The 20,610-nt window shown below is 41.8% G+C and overlaps 2 protein-coding genes across 5 annotated transcripts in view; both read left to right on the forward strand.

The window, feature by feature from the left end:
* The window catches only part of LOC126378800 (uncharacterized), a 91,208-nt gene extending 77,029 nt beyond the window's left edge, over positions 1 to 14,179 (forward strand). The window contains exons 48-58 of the mRNA XM_050027198.1: positions 2,110 to 2,273; positions 3,835 to 4,042; positions 4,447 to 4,581; positions 5,290 to 5,477; positions 6,185 to 6,367; positions 6,452 to 6,545; positions 8,012 to 8,224; positions 8,706 to 8,858; positions 9,328 to 9,437; positions 11,086 to 11,256; positions 13,840 to 14,179. Of these exons, the coding sequence (XP_049883155.1) occupies positions 2,110 to 2,273; positions 3,835 to 4,042; positions 4,447 to 4,581; positions 5,290 to 5,477; positions 6,185 to 6,367; positions 6,452 to 6,545; positions 8,012 to 8,224; positions 8,706 to 8,858; positions 9,328 to 9,437; positions 11,086 to 11,256; positions 13,840 to 13,917 (1,697 nt within the window). The 3' untranslated portion in view covers positions 13,918 to 14,179. The remainder of the gene's footprint in view (positions 1 to 2,109; positions 2,274 to 3,834; positions 4,043 to 4,446; positions 4,582 to 5,289; positions 5,478 to 6,184; positions 6,368 to 6,451; positions 6,546 to 8,011; positions 8,225 to 8,705; positions 8,859 to 9,327; positions 9,438 to 11,085; positions 11,257 to 13,839) is intronic.
* A 1,793-nt stretch (positions 14,180 to 15,972) lies between these two features.
* LOC126378930 (serine protease snake-like) overlaps positions 15,973 to 20,610 on the forward strand; it is a 33,688-nt gene continuing 29,050 nt past the window's right edge. For 2 of the 4 annotated variants that reach the window (XM_050027465.1, XM_050027466.1), the window contains exons 1-4: positions 15,973 to 16,398; positions 16,903 to 17,003; positions 18,121 to 18,209; positions 19,556 to 19,650. In XM_050027465.1, coding sequence (XP_049883422.1) covers positions 16,329 to 16,398; positions 16,903 to 17,003; positions 18,121 to 18,209; positions 19,556 to 19,650 — 355 coding nt within the window. In that variant the 5' untranslated portion in view covers positions 15,973 to 16,328. The remainder of the gene's footprint in view (positions 16,399 to 16,902; positions 17,004 to 18,120; positions 18,210 to 19,555; positions 19,651 to 20,610) is intronic. The other 2 variants (XM_050027464.1, XM_050027468.1) reach the window with 2 other exon arrangements.

Consider the following 20,610-nt stretch of genomic DNA (forward strand, 5'->3'; position numbering starts at 1 on the left):
CAGGTTAGGTAAGCGGACCCTGACGGGAGAATGCTAGAGAGATGAAGTGCAGTTTTCCCTAACACAGTTGTCTCGGCCATTATATACGGCGATACGGCTCACCTATCACGTTGGTCTAACAGAAAGAAAGAAAGAAAGAAAAAATATTTATTCGGCATACTTAACACTTATTAACAACAAAAATAATAATAATTATACATAAGGCCGAAACGGCTTCAGCTCAGCAAATGTCACGGCCTATCTGTAGCTAGACTATGACGCTGATTTTCAGCTGCAGCCGGTTGGGGAATCAAAAAACAGTAAAACAAAAAGAACAGGGCTCTAAAGTCTAAGCACATAATTACGTACCTAAACCGTAATATAAAGTATTTGAGGAAAAAGAAAATAATAAGAAACAAATAAATTAATAATTTTAATTAATTTGGATTTGGGTTGGGTTTGTGTGCACCCGAATGGGCACCAATGTATTTTATTTTATTTCGTGTAATTTCATTTTTATTAATAATATTAATTTTATTTTATATATAATTTAATTTTAATTTGTCTAATCTAATCTGATGTACTTATACTTATAATTATGGATATTAATCTGAAATACCGAGAATGACTTATGATGACCAAATTGGAGATGTCCTTAGAAAAGGTTCAATACGATCTACTCTGAACCGGCGTGCGTGTATGAAGCGATTGATGAATGTGGAGGAAGCAAGAGAAGTGTGTCAGGATCGAAGCAAATGGAATTCTATAGTCTCTGCTTACCCCGGTGGGAAATAGGCGTGAGTTTATGTATGTATGTATGTAATCTGAAATAAATAATTTGAATTGAATTGAATAATTCTGTATATATTATTATGTATGTATGTGAGTTATATATGGCTTACATGAAGCATGAATATTTTTAATAGGTTCTATCACCGCCCAACTGACATTGTAGAAAGTGTTCTTTTACCTTTGACCGGAAAGTATTAACAGAAGAAAGAAAGCTCGGTGAGGCGTAGGTACTTAGTTCATCTTGCGATGGATGCACCTCTGACTATCGCAATTGGGATATAGGACCGGTAAAAATCTTATTGCTACTGTGTGAGGGGTGAGGTCGGCGCCTGAAAAAAAATAGTGCGGGGCGGAGGTTTAATGTTCTATACGTATTGTTGTGGTTCTCTATTTTTACTCATAAAATTTTATGTAATCATTTACCATGGCATACTATTACTTGTCCTATTATTAGTTACGCATAATATTAATTTGTCATAACTTTTTAAGCATAATTTTGAAACTCATAACTACCACAAGCATAATAATTAATGACAATAATGATATATAAACATAATTATTATAAGCATAAAAACTATACTCCGAATAAGAAAAGTTTTGGCACAACTTTTAACATTTTCGTAACTTACTTTTTCCTTGGCTGCATTTGGTTCATGATTGTGACTTTTTATATTTTTTGACACTATTTCATGCTGTTGGTCATCATTCAGTATACTTTTCGTGTGTAAGATACCCTAACCTACTGTTATGCCTTGTAAAAATTATAACAAAACACTATTATTCTAAAAAAGAATTATGGATACTTATTTATATGCGAATCAAAATACCAACAAATATTAGTCCAAAAATAAGTTATACCTAACAAACCCCTAGTTGTTCCTAGATGTTATTATGGGAAAGTACTATTATGCTAAAAAACGTTATGCAAAAAGGATTATGATAATTCAAATTATGACAAAAACATTTATGCATTTTAAGAGAATCCCTATTGTTATTTATTCTATATCCACTAATCAGGTATTTCATATGACGGCCTCAGTGGTCTAGTGGTTGAGCATTGGGCTCACGTTCCGGAGGTGCCGGGTTCGAATCCCGGTGGGGTCATATCACTTTCTGAGCCCTGGGTTGTTTAGGACATTACATCAGGCATGTTGGGGTCCTTTGGCTGCTCAATAATAACCCTGACAGGGTTGATGGGGTTGGTAATCCACCTCACAACCCACTATAGAAGAGATATTAGAGCCTTCAGCGCTCCCCATTTGTTCGGCCAAGTAGTTAATGCCATCTGCGGCAAATGTACAATAAGCCACGGCAAAAAAATGCTATATTTACTTTCAGATTCAGACCAAAATGACATCTTATCAGATATGTTAGATGTCCTAAGCAGAAGTCTAGACTCAAACATAGCTTGTGAAGGGCTTAACGCTATAATCCTAAACGGGCTGGACAGCTTCAACGGAGACACTCTCAGGGAAGACGTCGCTTTGAAGTTATTAAACCAGGTTGGTATGAAAACGTCTTTTCTATATGTATGTAATGTCATATATAATTATAATATACGTCTGATATAAATGGGTATATGTATGTATGTATTTATATATTTCTATTTTATTTTATTCTTTATTTATTTATTTATTTTATTTTTTTAAAAGGTAAGGTTCATCATATCCATCTTTGGACTTCGTTTCAACAGTGGCTGCAAGTTGTCTTTGATTACTTGTGGCTCTGCCCACCCCATTAGGGATTACGGGCGTGAGTTTATGTATGTATGTATGTATGTTTTATTTTTTTATGTAAGTATTTTTTATAATTTTATACAAGATGTTGCACTGTCCCGCACCATCATCATCATCATCATCATCATCAGCCCATTAACGTCCCCACTGCTAGGGCACGGGCCTTCCCTATGGATGGATAGGGAGATCGGGCCTTAAACCATCACGCGGGCCCAGTGCGGATTGATGGTTATTAACGACTGCTAATGCAGCCGGGACCAACGGCTTAACGTGCCTTCCGAAGAACGGAGGAGCTGGAGATGAAAACTTTTTTTTTGTGGTTACCCATCATATGACCGGCCTTTGCGAAAGTTGCTTAACTTCAACAATCGCAGACCGAGCGCGTTAACCGCTGCGCCACCGAGCTCCTCTGTCCCGCACCAAATTATAATAAATGTTTCCTTTCCACTGGATGCCTGGAAGAAATTGCTGCTTAGCAATAAGGCCGTCAGTTTGTACTGTATCTTTCATCCATTTGTGTTTTGTTTTGTATGTTGTGTGCAATAATATTACTATTTATTGTACATTATATGTATTTCATACATGTATGTATACACATCATCACTAATTCATACGCCACGCTCTTGTCGGTGAAGCATTCGCCGTAGAAGCAGCCAATCAGCTCGCGACACCAAACACTTTTGAGCAAACTTGGTCTTCTTATACCACGCTCTCAATATGAATATCTATGTTCACGCATACCTACATACATAAACTCACGCCTATTTCCCACCGGGGTAAGCAGAGACTATGGAATTCCATTTGCTTCGATCCTGACACACTTCTCTTGCTTCCTCCACATTCATCAATCGCTTCATACACGCACGCCGGTTCTGAGTAGATCGTACTAAACCTTTTCTAAGGACATCTCCAATTTGGTCAATGTAAGTCCTTCTACATCCTCTGCCAGCCCTACCATCAACATGCACGGCAGTGTCAGCACAACGGGTAAAAATCCTCAAAGGAATGGGGTCGCTCCGCGAAGCCTGTGAAAACCCCAGGAGGCTTCTGAGCTTCTGGAAGGAGATAGGTTGGCTTACGTAGTCAACAATTACACGCATAATGGGCCATTTTAGAGTCTAAATGCGGAAAACAGCCCACTAACATAAACATAACCTACCATCAACTTTCGCTTTATATACCGCTTTTGCAATCCTATTATCCTTCATCCGCTCTACGTGTCCAAACCAACCTAACATTCCCTTCTCAATCTTAGTCACTATATCGTTTTTTACACCACATCTCTGTCTTATCACACTGTTTCACATAAGCAATATTCTTCTTACAGATCGACCGACAAGTAAACAATTTAGATGACTTCGCTATCGAACAATTGAAAGCACACATAAACCTACTGCCGTCTCGCTCGCACGCACAATACCCGTGGCTGCGAGAGCAGGACGGCGATAGTGTAGTGAAGTACAAGCGATGTTTGGAGCTGGTGTGTGATGCTGAGCATAGTTTGATGATGTACTGCGAGGAGTTAGCTGCGCATGGTGAGTTGTATGAGGTGGATTTACCCAAATACCGACCCCGCCGGCGTGCTCGACGATTTCAATCATCATCATTGGCCACAGCATCTATCGTAGATGATTGTTGCAGCACTTGTGAGTCTACGGGTTCCCGCAGCGCCGCCGATGGCTATAGAGCCCTATAGCAGCGCGGCATTTCTTGCCACCACGTTCGCACACAAGACGCGACTCCTCAGGTGGTGGTGGCACGACGAAGACTTTTTTGCTTCAGGTTTTCCAGCCAGTCAGCCACTTAATATTAACTCAGAATCATAGCCTGCATTATCCCTCAAAGTTTTCGTTACGATATCACTAACACACTACATCTCTGCCTACCCTTTTGAGGGTACAAACTTGATGCTATATTATGTCGTGTTATGTTTTCTTAGCTATTTCAGATGCTAAGCAATGGAAGCAGATATTCGACAGAATGAAACAGAAAATATTTGAGAACCCTTACGCTGGGTCTGAGTACCAACTGTTGTCCAGATACAAGAATAAGTTGTACGAAATTTACGATTTCGGTAAGTCGGTTTAGCAGACAAAGGACTTATTCGCAAAACGCCTTACCCCTAAAAGAAGGACCTATTCGTACAATGACTTATTCTTAAAACGGCCTATTCTCAAAATGGCTTATTCTTGTAAAAACCTATTTGCAAAAAGACGAGAGTGTGTGCGTGTGCGTGCGTGTGTGCGCGTGCGTGTATGCGCGTGCGTGTGTGCGCGTGCGTGCGTGCGCGCGCGTTCGTGTGCGCGCGTTCGTGTGTGTGTGTGTGTGTTTGTGTGTGTGTGTGTTTGTGTGTGTGTGTGTTTGTGTGTGTGTGTGTGTGTGTGTTTGTGTGTGTGAGTGTGTGTGTGCGTGCGTGCGTGTGTGTGTGTGTGTGTGTGTGTGTGTGTGTGTGTGTGTGTGTGTGTGTGTGTGTTTGTGTGTGTGCGTGCGCGTGCGTGCGTGCGTGCGTGCGTGCGTGCGTGTGTGTGTGTGTGTGTGTGTGTGTGTGTGTGCACGTGCGTGCGTGCGTGCGTGCGTGTGTGCGTGCGTGCGTGCGTGTGTGTATGTGTGTGTGTGTGTGTTTGTGTGTGTGTGTGTGTGTTTGTGTGTGTGCGTCTCGCTTCTATTTAATTATGTCTAATAGGTAACAATTACTTTGTCATTTTGTGAGGATCTTTTCAGTAAGAGACGTGTTGTTAACTCTGTTGGTGACCTTGAATAAATAAATAAATATATTCCACAGAACCAACGCAGTGCTTTAAAGAGAAGTCGGAAAAAGTCCTGAGAGATGTCCGTAGGCAACTGCAGCCGAGGATCCGGGAGGTGCTGCGGTTGTCTCAGCTGTGCCCGGCGCTGGCACGCTGCGAGGACTGTCCTGGGAAACTGTTGGGTTTGCGGGACAACCTCAATGTCGTGAGGTTTGAAGAACAGGTGAGGTTTTAGGCTTCGGAACCTCATGAGGAAAAACGGAACTCAAACCATAGACCTCGTATAATAAATAGACATAGAAGCAAATGGAATTCTATTTGCTCCCCGGTGGGAATTAGCCGTGAGTTTATGTATGTATGTAATCTGTAGACAATTTTCGTTTTGACGTTTCGTAATAATTATTTCTCAAAGGCCGGTCATAGGATGGGTGACCACAAAAAAAAAGTTTTCATCTCAAGGCACGAAGGCACGTTAAGCCGTTGGTCCCGGCTGCATCAGAAGTCGTTAATAACCACCAATCCGCACTGGGCCCGCGTGATGGTTTAAGGCCCGATCTCCCTATCCATCCATAGGGAAGGCCCGTGCCCCAGCAGTGGGGACGTTAATGGGCTGATGATGATGATGAATAAAGTATTTCATTTGACCAGGGGGGTTAAAATGGCCACGTCAAAGCAATTCATCTAAGAAAGCAATATTGCAAATTGACATTTGCGCATATAAAAGTAAGTGCGCAATGCAAACAAATAAGCATTATTGTGATCTAAATGAGATAGTATGATCTGGGGATAGTCTTGAACGTTGTACCGGGCGAGAGCCGTCAGCGCTCCCCATTTGTCCGGCCAAGTAGTTAATACCATCTGCGGCAAATCTACAATAAGTCACGTCAAAAAAAAAGATCTGGGGATAGTGATTTTGATGGTTGTTCCCAGGTGCAAGTGATAACCGACTCAATTCGTCGCCCGACAAAGTTGAAAGTCCTGCTGTCAAACGGCACGTATCGGTATTACCTGCACAAGAGTGGAGAGTCGTTGCGAGTGGATGCGGCCGCGCAGGGCGTGCTGCGCTGTGCTGGCCGGCTGTGGGGCTGCGCCGGCGCACTGGTGGGGTACAATGTGAGTACATTTACATACAGGCATTTCATCCTTATGTTGTGAATTCGAATTATTGTTGTGTATAACCTAAATATTTCTTTCTAGGTAACTCCGCTAAGCGAAGACAGTGGATTGATCGAGTTTTTAGAAGATTATGAGCGTCTGCGCAACTTGGTCAGCGAGTGTTGTGATCTAGATGGTAAGTGTTGTCAAACACGCAAACGTACTTCCATTGGTATAGGCATTTTTTTGACGTGACTTATTGTAGATTTGCCGCAGATGGCATTAACTACTTGGCCGGACAAATGGGGAGCGCTGAAGGCTCTCACCCGGTACAACATTTAAGACAACAGGGTGAGGGTGCCCAGTTGGGCGCAAACCTCGGCTCAGGGCGTCGTCTGAGAGGAAGAATATTTGAAAGAATTAATCGACCCTAGTGGGTCGATAGCGATAAGCGCTAAATGAGGGAAATCGTCGACCACGCCGGCGGGGTCGGTATCGGGGTCCTGAAGTGTTTGGTGTCGCGAGCTGATTGGCTGCCTCTATGGCTAGAGTAATCGGGTATTGGGGTAGGCAGAGACTGTGGGTTTCATATGGATGACACTACACATTGACGTTATCGTACACGTGCATCTGTATGTGTGACGTCTGACGCCATACGATTGAAGACTAAATTCGGATCTCCTTATCGTGTTAGTTGTGAGGTGGAATACTAGCCTCATCAACCTAGGTGTCAGGATTATGATTGAGCCACCAAAGGCCCCTAACATGGCTCATGTAACGATAACTCACCAACATCAGTAAATAGTAACCGGGACCAACAGCTTAACGTGCCTTCCGAAGCACGGATCGTCCTACTTTCGGACAATCAGGTGATCAGCCTGTAATGTCCTAACCAAACTAGGGATCGCAAAGTGATTTTTGTGATATCTCTATCTCCCTATCCCGAAGCTGCGACCTCAAAGTGAAAGGCAAGCGTTCTACCAACTGGGCTACCACGGATTTTATTTTGGTGCATTAAAGCATAGTATTTGAATATCAGAATCAGAATCATTTATCCAACGTAATTATCATGGATAAACTTGTTGAAGGTCAATGTAACATTTTGAATTTACGTCATTTCGCAAGGTGTTATGGCTGAGAAGAAGAAATGACAAGAAACTGCAACAGCAACACATCTTTTAAATCAATGAGGGTACATTACAAGTTATTTAATAACTAGAGGAACACATTTAATACCAGACATGTTTATCATTTAGGTAATCATTAATCTTATAATAAGCTTTTTTACATAAAGTAAGCTTCACGTGAGCTTTAAATTTATTTTCTGACAAATTTAAAATATTATCTGGTATTTTATTGTAAAAACGTATACATAACCCCAAAAAAGATGAATTTAATTTACTTAATCTAGAATTTTGAACAACAATTTTATTTTTATTCCTTGTATTGTAAGTATGCCTTTCACAGTTTCTCGGAAGGAGAGATACATTTTTACGCACATACATAATGTTTTCATAAATATATTGACTTGCGACCGTCAGTATATTTATTTCTTTAAACAGCTCCCTTAAAGAGTCCCGACAACGCAGATTATAAATAGCGCGAACTGCCCTTTTTTTTTTCTTTTTTTTCTTTGAATCTGAGATGTATCTTTTTTTGCAGCGGTCCAGGCAATCCCTCGGCCTCCTGATCACCAGCTAATACTCCAACAGACCCAAGCACTAAACCACTATAGTCGGGTATGCGACAGGGTGCCAAGCTACGCGCTCAGGCAAGGCATAGCTCGGTGGAGTGTGCACCAAGAGGATCTCTTCATGAAGCTGAAGAGGTTCCAGCACTGTGTAGCTGCTAGTGCTGTAATCACTTGGATGCTAGGTGAGCATTTGGCCGGGCAAGAGGGGAGAACAGAAAGACGGAAAAGACACTTGGAGAGTTGCCGTTCTCTACGTAGTCATCACCCCCCAAGAATTATCCCATTTTTCACAGAGTCCGCTTACCTAAACTGAAGATTTGACAGGTCCGGTTTTATACAGAAGCGACCTTCCCGAAGTGACCTTGCCTGTCTGACCTTCCCGAAGGGAAAACCAGCCCAATACAGGTTAGGTCACATACCTCCGACACTGCATTCCTCATGATGTTTGCCATCACCGCAGAGCATGTGATAATCACTTATGATCCAAACATGATTTCGGAAACAAATTAGTTGATCATTGGTTTACGCCTGTGCTGGATTTGAACCTGCGACCTTAAAGTAGCAATCATGCTACACCGACAAGAGCGTGACTCTTAAATTAGTGATGACCTTAAAGAATGAATGATTAAAGATTAATTATTTATTTATTTTTGTGATGCGCAGGCCTCGGCGACCGCCACCTTCAGAACATGCTGTTCTCGATCCAAGATGGCGGACTCTGCCACGTCGACTGGGCCAATGTGTTCCAATATGGCTCCCACGAGATCCCGCCGGCGAGGCTCACTGCTAACGTATTAGCTGCGTGTAGCATTACTGGTGAGCACATATTTGTGCGTCTTCTTATCGTGTGGGTTGTGAGGTGGAATACCAACCTCATCAACCCTGGGTTTTCAAGGTTATTAAGCCGCCAAAGGCCCCTGACATGGCTCATGTAACGACTACTTACTTACATCAGTATGTAGTAACCGGGACCAACGGATCATCTTACTTTTGGACAATCTGATGATCAGCCTGTAATGGCCTAACCAAACTAGGGATCACAAAGTGATTTTTGTGATATGTCCCCATCGGGATTCGAACCCGGGACCTCCGGATCGTGAGCCCAACGCTCAACCACTGGACCACGGAGGCCGTTGCCTTCACGATTCAAGTCTAAACTATATTCAAGGGGGTGAGGTAAACCTAGCTCAGCCGCTGGTGGGGAGCGGAGAGTTGCCGTTCTATACGTAGTATTTGTCCTTATTCTATGATATAGTGACGTGATGCTTTTTTTTTTGTTTTTCAGAGCTAGAAGCACATATGCAGCAACTTCTGACCACATTACGAGACTCGCACAAAATGTTCTGTGCTGTCGTTAAGATATATTTCAAATGGATGGGTGAATTCAACGGAAAGGTAATCTTAACACCATACATCTTTATCAGATGATTGAACGGCCTCTGTGGTCCAGTGGTTGAGCGTTGAACTCACGATCCGGAGGCCCCGGGTTCGAATCCCGGTGGGGGCATATCACAAAAATCGCTTTGTGATCCCCAGTTTGGTTAGGACATTACAAGCTGATCACCTGATTGTCCGAAAGTAAGATGATCCGTGCTTCGGAAGGCACGTTAAGCCGTTGGTCCCGGTTACTACTTACTGATGTAAGTGAGTAATCGTTACATGAGCCATGTTAGCGGCCTTTGGCGGCTCAATTATAACCCTGACACCAGGGTTGATGAGGTTGGTATTCTACCTCACGACCCACACGATAAGAAGAAGAAGATCAGGTGATTCAAACAGCGTTTCTGTGGCAGCTTTTAAAATGGCTGTAAAGTGCGATGCGAGAGCGACAGTAGCGGCTGCACGACCATCACACCATAAACCACCAATACACCAATAACAGCATAATACTTCGTATAACAGTCAGTACTATTCAGTGGCGGAGGACAGGAGTCTTTGGCGGCGAGGGTGTGCTGCCGCCAAAGGATGTTTTCGGGGTACCGAACTGAGCATAGTACCCCGCTAGCCACAAGTTGGTAGTGTGACTAGGGATCGACGATCCAACAGTGTTGTGTTGGAAGATGTACTCGTATATATGCGTCTTGCTGTGTAAACTTCGATACCGCGTTTCACGACCGCATGAAGAATGTGGCGCCATCTGTTGCATGTGAGCGGAACTAGGTGGCCAACTAGTTGGGTCCGCTACAAGTCCTAGTACGGCTTTGTAATAGACCACTCTGAGCGCGTCCCACTCGCGTCAGACAGAGTACTGCGGAAGACAAGAGGGAAACCACTGCCCTATTTTTCTCTAAAAAGTAGCATGGAGAAGAGATCATTTGGCTTACTTTATATAGCTAGGGTGCCAACACCCTTAAATGATTTAATTTGATTCTGAACAGCCTCTGTGGTCTAGTAGTTAGAGCGTAAGGCTCACGATCTGGAGGTCCGGGTTCGATGGGGACATTGTCGAAATCACTTTGTGAGACTGTCCTTTGTTTGGTTGAATCACCTACTAGTCTGAAAAAATAAGTTGATTCCGTGCTTCGGAGGGCACGTTAAGCCGTTGGCCGCTATTAGCCGTAAAAACACCTCCACCAACCCGCAGTGGAGCAGCGTGGTGGAGTATGCTCCTTACCCCCTCCGGTCGATTGAGGGGAGGCCTGTGCCCAGCAGTGGGACGTATATAGGCTATTTATGTTTTATGTTATACCTGACAGACGAGGAGCTCGGTGGCGCAGCGGTTAACGCGCTCGGTCTGCGATTGTTGAAGTTAAGCAACTTTCGCAAAGGCCGGTCATGGATGGGTGACCACAAAAAAAAAGTTTTCATCTCGAGCTCCTCCGTGCTTCGGAAGGCACGTTAAGCCGTTGGTCCCGGCTGCATTAGCAGTCGTTAATAACCATCAATCCGCACTGGGCCCGCGTGATGGTTTAAGGGCCGATCTCCCTATCCATCCATAGGGAAGGCCCGTGCCCCAGCAGTGGGGACGTTAATGGGCTGATGATGATGTGCCCAGGAGGACGTATAAAGGTTGTTTATGTTATGTCTGAACAAATACTTCCAGATGCCGTACATCAGCGCGATCCTGACGGGGCGGTCGCGCTCGTGTGACGTCACCAGTGACGTCATCAAGGAGTCCCAACTCAAATCCCTGGAGAAACAGAAGTACATTGACCTATTGGACGGGGTGTTCCAGGATTACCCCACTAAAGACATATATGATGTCGAAGACCAGGTAAGATGAACTTCTTCTATCGTGTGGATTACCAACCTCATCAACCTTGGTGTCAGGGTTACTATTGAGCCGCGAAAGGCCCCTGACATGGCTCATGTAACGACTACGTACATACATCGGTAAGTAGTAACCGGGACCAACGGCTTAACGTGCCTTCCGAAGCACGGATCTTTTTACTTTCGGACAATCAGGTGATCAGCCGGTAATGTCCTAACCAAACTAGGGATCACAAAGTGATTTTTGTGATATGTCCCCACCGGGATTTGAACCCGGGACCTCTGGATCGTGAGCCCAACGCTCAACCACTGGACCACGGAGGCCGTTAATTTATGTTTGTGTAGGTGTTTTTTGTCTATTGAATCAGAATCAGAATCATTTATTCAACGTAATTATCATGGATAAACTTGTTGAAGGTCAATGTAACATTTTTGAATTTACGTCATTTCGCAAGGTGTTATGGCTGAGGAGAAGAAATGACAAGAAACTGCAACAGCAACACATCTTTTAAATCAATGAGGGTACATTACAAGTTATTTAATAACTAGAGGAACACATTTAATACCAGACATTTTTATCATTTAGGTAATCATTAATCTTATAATAGGCTTTTTTACATAAAGTAAGCTTCACGTGAGCTTTAAATTTGTTCTCTGACAAATTTAAAATATCATCTGGTATTTTATTGTAAAAACGTATACATAACCCCAAAAAAGATGAATTTAATTTACTTAATCTAGAATTTTGAACAACAATTTTATTTTTATTCCTTGTATTGTAAGTATGCCTTTCACAGTTTCTCGGAAGGAGAGATACATTTTTACGCACATACATAATGTTTTCATAAATATATTGACTTGCGACCGTCAGTATATTTATTTCTTTAAACAGCTCCCTTAAAGAGTCCCGACAACGCAGATTATAACGCAGAATATTACAGAAACGACATGTAACCAGGAGGTCTGAAGTGCAACCAGTTAATTTATTACATTGCAAGAAACTGATTGGAATATTGCAGCTTATTGTACTAACCCCCACCGGTTGATTGAGGGGAGGCCTGTGCCCAGCAGTGGGACGTATATAGGCTGTTTATGTATGTTTTATGGGGGGTCAAAATGGCCACATCGAAGCAATTCATCTAAGAAAGCAATATTGCAATTTGACATTTGCGCATATAGAAGTAAGTGCGCAATGCAAACAAATGTCAAATAGCAATATTGCTTTCTTAGATGAATTGCTTCGGTGTGGCCATTTTAACCCCCCAGATTAGTGATGTTCCGAATATCCGTATCCGTATCCGCGGATATCTATTTATTTATTTATTTAAAAAAGTACAACCACATCACACATATTGAGCTTATTCCATAACTTAACTAGGTATTCTGACTGATATGTGTAACAATAACGGTGTACATAGCACTCACAATGCATAAACTAATTTACAAATTTAACAGTAGCAGAAAGGTAATTAAACTTAATGAAACTAAACTAAATCAAAACATACAAATAAACTTTGGTGGTAGACTTAAAATATTAACTCAAAAAGTGTCGAATAATTTTAGACCTGAAACTCCGATATCCGATATCCTGATATCCGAGATAAAAGAAAAATCCGTATCCGTATCCATTACTTTTCACGCGGATCTTTTACGGATCTTTTTCAGGTGATTAAGTAGAATTATTAAATAAAAAACTATGATATTCCACTCAGATTGTTTTTATTTCTTAAAATAAAATATTTGGCACCTTTATATTGCAAAAAAACAGATAGATAGATCTTTATAATGAAAGCAAGATAAAATATCACTTTTATAACAATGAAATAACTAAAACCGACAGAGGGATTGTGTCCTCTAACATGATGGACTAATGTTATGGGCGAAAGGCTGATCCCTTATCACCATAAGGTTCATCATATCCAGCTTAGGACTTCGTGTCAACAGTGGCTGCAAGTTGTCTTTGATTACTTGTGCGTCTGCCCACCCCATTAGGGATTACGGGCGTGAGTTTATGTATGTGTATGTAAATAACTAAAACTTTAATCTTTTTTTTTAAGAAAATAAAGATCCGTATCCGTATCCGCGGATCTTTACACTAAATATCCGTATTCAGATCCGTATCCGCGGATATACATTTTTAACGATCCGGCACATCACTAGTTCAGATGTGTAAAAAGTTAGCTCCTCATTATTTAAAATTACTATATTTTGTTATTTTCTCTTGACCATGACTTTCTGGAGGTGGAGGCCTGGGGCCTGTTTAATAAAACTTACAATTATAAATTACAACGACAATTTGATGTTTTTTGCGTAGCTAATATGAAACTGCAAAATATTCGTGATACACACACTCCGCAATGTACACCAAATTGTCATTGTAATTTACAATTGTAAGTTTTGTTAAACAGGCCCCAGGAGTCCTAAAACACAGGGTATCCTAGTTTAGGCTCCAGCCTCTACAAATATTGTATTTTTGTATGTATTTATGTATCCATGTGTTTTTGGAGAGGAAATAAAGGTTTTACTTACTTACTTTATCGTACTAACAAGACCGCAGTTGATAAATTAATCGATTTTTTTCTTTCAGATTTCCTGCTTTCTACGTCAATGCACGGACCCCAAAATTTTGAGCGTTACAAGATCGGGTTGGGAATCCTGGGTTTAGCCTACTGCTGGGGTACACTCACGCCTGTAATCCCAAAAGGGGTGGGCAGAGCCACAAACAATCGACAGCAAAACTACTTATATTTGTTATGTTTTGATTATGTTCAGCTTAACTTTGTAACCATATTTCCTTTTAATAAAAATGCTGTTTAAATTATGTATGTCTTATTATTTTCCAGACTACGGCCACACCCTGTACATACATACAGGGTGTTGGTGACATCGTAAAGACAACTTTGAGGGATGATTCAGACCATGATTCGTAGCATGGTATAACAGGTATGCTCAATCCTATGACAAGCCGCCATTGCTAGTCTATTGATGACGTTAGTGTTACCATTCAATTGGCATCTCCAACATTTCAAGGACGTAATTTTTTTTATTGAAAATTAAGCTAATTACTGACTAATAACTATTAATAACTATTACTTGTAACATACCTATATAAAAAAAAAAACATTAAAACTGTAAGTATATCTTTTACTAAAAGTTCAAAATTTCCTTGCAAAGTAAATATAAAAGCATTGGTCGTGGGTAATTTATTTTTTACGAAATGGCAACACAGGATGGGATGACGTCAGCTGGGCTAACCTTGAAATGATAGCTGTCAGTTTTGAATGATGATGAATATGTAACAAGTACTAGTAATTAAATACATTAGTCAGTAATTCACTTAATTTTCAATAATAAAATTTACGTCCTTGGAATGTTGGAGATACCAATTTAATGGTAACACTTACGTCATCAATGGGCTAGCAATGGCGGCTTGTCATAGGATTGAGCATACCTGGGGGGTTGAAATGGCCACAATCGTAACATACATACATACATACATAAACTCACGCCTATTTCCCACCGGGGTAAGCAGAGACTATAGAATTCCATTTGCTTCGATCCTGACACACTTCTCTTGCTTCCTCCACATTCATCAATCGCTTCATACACGCACGCCGGTTCAGAGTAGATCGTATTGAACCTTTTTTAAGGACATCTCCAATTTGATCATCGCCACAATCGTAACAATTCATCTAAAAAAGCAATATTGCTATTTGACATTTGTTTGCATTGCGCACTTACTTTTATATGCGCAAATGTCAAATTGCAATATTGCTTTCTTAAATGAATTGCTTGTTAACTTATACTAACAAATTGTGTTGTTATTTTCTAAGTTCAATCTTTACTATTGGACTTTCCACCGATTATTTTAATTTAACCGATCAAAATTATATTTTTAAAGTTAAGTATTTTCTCTTTGAACCTTGACGTTGGCAGAATCATCGTTTCTGAACGATGCAGCCACAAACAAGAAAATAGAATAGATGAATTGCTTCGATGTGGCCATTTTAACTCCCTTCTTCTTGTACCACGATTCAGACCATTATTATTGCGTATGGCAGACAAAAATTAAATATCCTGCGTGGATCATATATCCAGCTTAAGCTCCCTCAACCAAGTCTCTGCCGCATCCGTCACTCAATGCAGCTCGGCTATGCCACCTGGGAACCGGTCCAGAGGGCACTCGTTCACTATGTGAGATATGGTTTGATCCGGGTGACCACATTCACAGTATGGCGACTCCTTTAAGCTCCATTTATGTAGGTGATGGTTTGACTTTCTTAGGGTGGTCCTACACCGGTTCAGACCATGATTCGTAGTTGATATTAGTGGATTTTTTAAATATAGAATACGTTCAGCTGCTTGTCTTCCCGGGCATGTCGTAAAAACCGACAGAGGGATTGCGTCCTCTAACATGATGGACTAATGTTATGGGCGATAGGCTGATCCCTTATCACCATAAGGTTCATCATATCCATCTTAGGACTTCGTATCAACAGTGGCTGCAGGTTGTCTTTGATTGCTTGTGGCTCTGCCCACCCCATTTGGGATTACGGGCGTGAGTTTATGTATGTGTGTATGTGTTTTTAAAGAGCAAGTTGTTTAAGACGATAAATCTTGTATTAACAAGCTTTTTTCCTTATGCCGCGTGACGTGTGCGTATTACTTGCTTATGGTGATTTATGTAGGTATTTCCGATTTGCAGTTCTGTATAAAACAAGTTTATTTTATAACAATAAAAGGTATTCACAACAAAGCCGGCCAAAGACGGAGCACACTTCAAAGTCTCTGTTAAAAAAATCTGCAATATTTCAAAATCAAAAATATCTTTATTCAGTACATAGGTAACATAGTTACACTTAGAATCGTCAATTTTTACATAACGAACGTCTCGTCCGCCTAAAACTACTGCAGCTCACAACCTGTATAGCCGGGGAAAAGAAGCTGCAAGAAAAACCTCTAGGCCCTAGACGTTCTTTAAAAAAAAAATAAACATAAAATATTGATATACAATTGAGTAATTTAGCTGCCTAATATCAATATTTGTTTTAAAAATAAACTTATTTTAGTTTTAAAATGAGTAAGTTAGTAATGATTATTAAAATCGGTGCCTTGTTAGTATTATTACATGGATTATCTGTGTTGGGTGAGTAAACAAACACATGCTTACATTTATCATACATAAGAAAACGCCTCCGTGGCCCAGTGGTTGAGCGTTCTGCTCACGATCCGGAGGTCCCGGGTTCGAATCCCGGTGGGGACAAGCCACAAAAAATCACTTTGTAATCCCTAGTTTGGTTAGGACATTGCAGGCTGATCAACTGATTGTCCAGATGTAATGATGTGCTTCGGAAGGCACGTTAAGTCGTTAGTCCTACTACTACTACTTACTGATGTAAGTACGTAGTCGTTACATGAGCCATGTCAGGGGTCTTTGGCGGCTAAATAATAACCCTGACACCAGGGTTGATGAGGTTGGTAATCCACCTCACAACCCACACGATAAGAAGAATACCCATATTGCGCTTTAAACTGCATTGAACTACCTGTGTTATGTTAGTAAATTATTTTGATACATCTTCTTATCGTGTCGATGGCAAACTAAATAGTATCGGCCCAGAACATCCAATAGAATTTTGATACTTTGCAGGTGACCTGTGCAAGGAGAAGACAGGAGTGGCTAGTATTTGCGTGCACATAAAAAAATGTCAACCATCCATAGATGATCTGCAGAAACACATCAGCCCTAAGGTAATAAGAGACTAATACCAATATGAGTTTGGCGGCGAGCTTTTTTTTTTGACGTGACTTATTGTAGATTTGCCGCAGATGGCATTAACTATTTGACCGGACAAATGGGGAGCGCTGAAGGCTCTCACCCGGTGCAACGTTTAAGACAACAGGCCTGAGGGTGCCCAGTTGGGCACGAACCTCGGCTCAGGGCGTCGTCTGAGAGGAAAAATATTTGAAGGAATTAATCGTCCCTAGTGAGTCGATAGCGATAAGCGCTGATTGAGGGAAGTCGTCGACCACGCCGGCGGGATCGGTATCGGGGTCCTGAAGTGTTTGGTGTCGCGAGCTGATTGCCTGGCGAACATGTGCTGCTGCTAAAGGGTGTTTTCGGGGTACCGAACAGAGCATAGTACCTCGCTAGCCATAAGTTGGGAGTGTGACTACGTCCCGCTTAGGGACGGTACTGAAAAGTATCGGCGTCCGAAGAAGTATTTTTTGTGATATGTCCCCGCCGGAAATCTAACCCGGGACCTCCGGATCGTGAGCCCAACGCTCAACCACTGGACCACGAAGGTCGTCAAGGAAGTATTATGCAGTACATCGACGCCATGAGGAAAGGACCTTAGGGGTCAAAGAGGGGATAAATATATTGAACACTCGTTTTCCTTGTATAACCGGTTCGATAGTGTTATGTTATGAGACAGGGTTTATGATGCTGTCAATATAAGGTGTTAGTGACATCGTAACGAATACTGAGGGGGATACTAATAATATACTATTAATATAAAGTTATACTGTTTACGCGGTTATTATCATAATTAAAACACATAATAACGGGTTCTTACCGCGTTTAAATCAGGGATATGAGACTCCCGATATTTCGACACTGTTGCAAGTGCCATGATCACGGAATGAGTGCATCATAGCACTTGTATAAACACATATTTTAAACGCGGTAAGAACCCGTTATTATGCGTTTTAACTAAGACTTACTTATGAACGATTATGCATTACTTATGCATTGTTTTAAGTTTACGCGGTTATTATCATAATTCATCATAATTAAAACACATAATAATGGGTAAGAACCCGTTAACTAAGACTTACTTATGAACGATTATGATAATGATTTCAGCTGTGCGGTTTCGAGGGCACCGCCCCTATGGTATGTTGTGTGGGGTCACCAGCCACAGCTAACCATACCAGTTTGACCACATCAGAAAGGTAAAGCTCTCAGTATTGTGATCATTATTTGTATAATATATAAACGGCCTTCGTGGTCCAGTGGTTTGAGCGTCCGGCTTACAATCCGGAGGTCCCGGGTTCAAATCCCGGTGGGGACATATCACGAAAATTACTTTGTGGTCCATAGTTTGGACATTACAGACTGATCACCTGATTGTCCGAAAGTAAGATGATCCGTGCTTCGGAAGGCACGTTAAGCCGTTGGTCCCGGTCACTACTTACTGATGCAAGTTAGTAGTCGTTACATGAGCCATGTCAGGGGCCTTTGGCGGCTCAATAATAACTCTTAATAATTTCTAGCGTAAGCACTATCTAATTTAAGTATTATTTACAACTTAATATGGCATTCTAGCTGTGGCGATCTTGTGGGGACATTGTCGAAATCACTTTGTGAGACTGTCCTTTGTTTGGTAAGGACTTTTCAGGCTTGAATCACCTGATTGTCCGAAAAAGTAAGGCACGTTCAGCCGTTGGTCCCGGCTGTTAGCCGTAAAAACACCTCCACCAACCCGCATTGGAGCAGCGTGGTGGAGTATGCTCCATACCCCCTCCGGTTGATTGAGGATAGGCCTGTGCCCGGCAGTGGTACGTATAGGCAGTTTATGTTAAGTATATACCTACACATAATGATATTGATTGGTCTGTAAATCTCCTTAAAAAGTACATAATTATTTAAATATACAATTTAATGATAGAAGAATATATAAAAATAATTATCCATGAAATTAGAAGGTTAAGTGAAGGCGAATTTGGCAAACGACATCTGTATTTTTTGACCAAATTGGAGATGTCCTTAGAAAAGGTTCAATGCGATCAACTCTGAACCGGCGTGCGTGTATGAAAGGATTGATGAATGTGGAGGAAGCAAGAGAATTGTGTCAGTATCGAAGCAAATGGAATTCCATAGTCTCTGCTTACCCCTGTTGGATAAGCGTGAGTTTATGTATGTATAGAACGGCAACTCTCCGCTCCCCACCAGCGTATGAGCTAGGTTTACCTCACCCCCTCGGTCTTACTTTAGTCTTCAGTCGTATGGACGTCAAAAATCACACACGATAACGTCAATGTGTAGTGTCGGCTATACAGGTTGTGAGAAGCTGCAGTAGTTTTAGGCGGATGAGACGTTCGTTATGTAAAAATTGACGATTCAAACTATGTTAACTACCGAATAAAGATATTTTTGAAATTGAATTTGTGTAAAACGAGGTGTTTTGCTCTGCTTACCCCGGTGGGAAATAGGTGTGAATTTAAGTATGTATGAAACTTTTTGTACACCTGCGTTTGAAGATAGAGAATTTGATCTACTGAAAAAAATATGTTTTCAGCCACTCTTCCATAGCAAAGCCAGTGACTGGTGATGGCGGTCAGCCACTCCCGTCAGGAGTGACTGCAAAGAAGACTGGACGAAAGGCTTGGGACAGTGAGTTTTTTTTTAACAAAGTCTAGGGCCCTGTGCCGAGGTATTTCTTGCAGCTACTTTTTTTTAGTTATTTTTTATTTGGGAGATTAACAGCAGGCCTAACCTAGCACGCTAAGTTAGCGCGACGCGACGCGAGTTAAAATAAGGTGCTTGGTACACGCGACTTCCGGGTCATCCGCCATTTTTTCAAGATGTCGCACTCGAAAGGAAATATCTTATTATTATACAGGGTGTTAGTGACATCGTAACAAATACTGAGGGGGATGATTCAGTCCATGATTCTGAGTTGATATCGTGGAATTTTCCGTCGCAAAATTCATGATTTTTTTTTAGTTTTTGTTAGTACGAGGGGAGCGGGGAGTGAGAATGAAACGACGCGTATTACTCACAAGATGGTCTATTAGTGACTGCCGTAACCGGTCGTGTAGGGCGCAGCGTACACGCAAATCTTAATGTACCTTACATTACTAACATCCCTCCACCCTTAGCCTAATATTCCCCAAAATAATCTTTAAAAATAAACAAGTCCCGTAACGGGTTACGAGATGGAGGAGGTGGTGACTGCGCCTCGTCCGCTTCGGGAGACGCGAGGCCTGGATCCGGCGCGAGCGCAACACCGGCTGCGTGGTCGCTGACGTCGTCTGGTGTCTCAGTGCTTTCCTGAATCGACTCCTCTGTCACTTCTGAGTGTTGTTGTTCTATTGAGATTTGCTGGTCCTCATGTGCTAACAGGACTATCGGTGGTAGCTCTGTGCTGGTGTCTCCTGGTCCATCATCGCAGCTGCTGGGTGGCTGACTATCCAAACGCTGTAGCTCATCCCCCGCATACTTCCACAATTGATTGATGTGGCGCCTGATGTAGACGTCGCTGGGGTGATCTAGCAGCCGCACTAAGTACATAGCGTTGCCGATGAAGTCCTCCACAACACCTTTTACCCAATATGTTTTTTGCTGTCTGTA

This window comes from Pectinophora gossypiella, chromosome 27, assembly GCF_024362695.1.
Source record: "Pectinophora gossypiella chromosome 27, ilPecGoss1.1, whole genome shotgun sequence".
Lineage (NCBI taxonomy): Eukaryota > Metazoa > Arthropoda > Insecta > Lepidoptera > Gelechiidae > Pectinophora > Pectinophora gossypiella.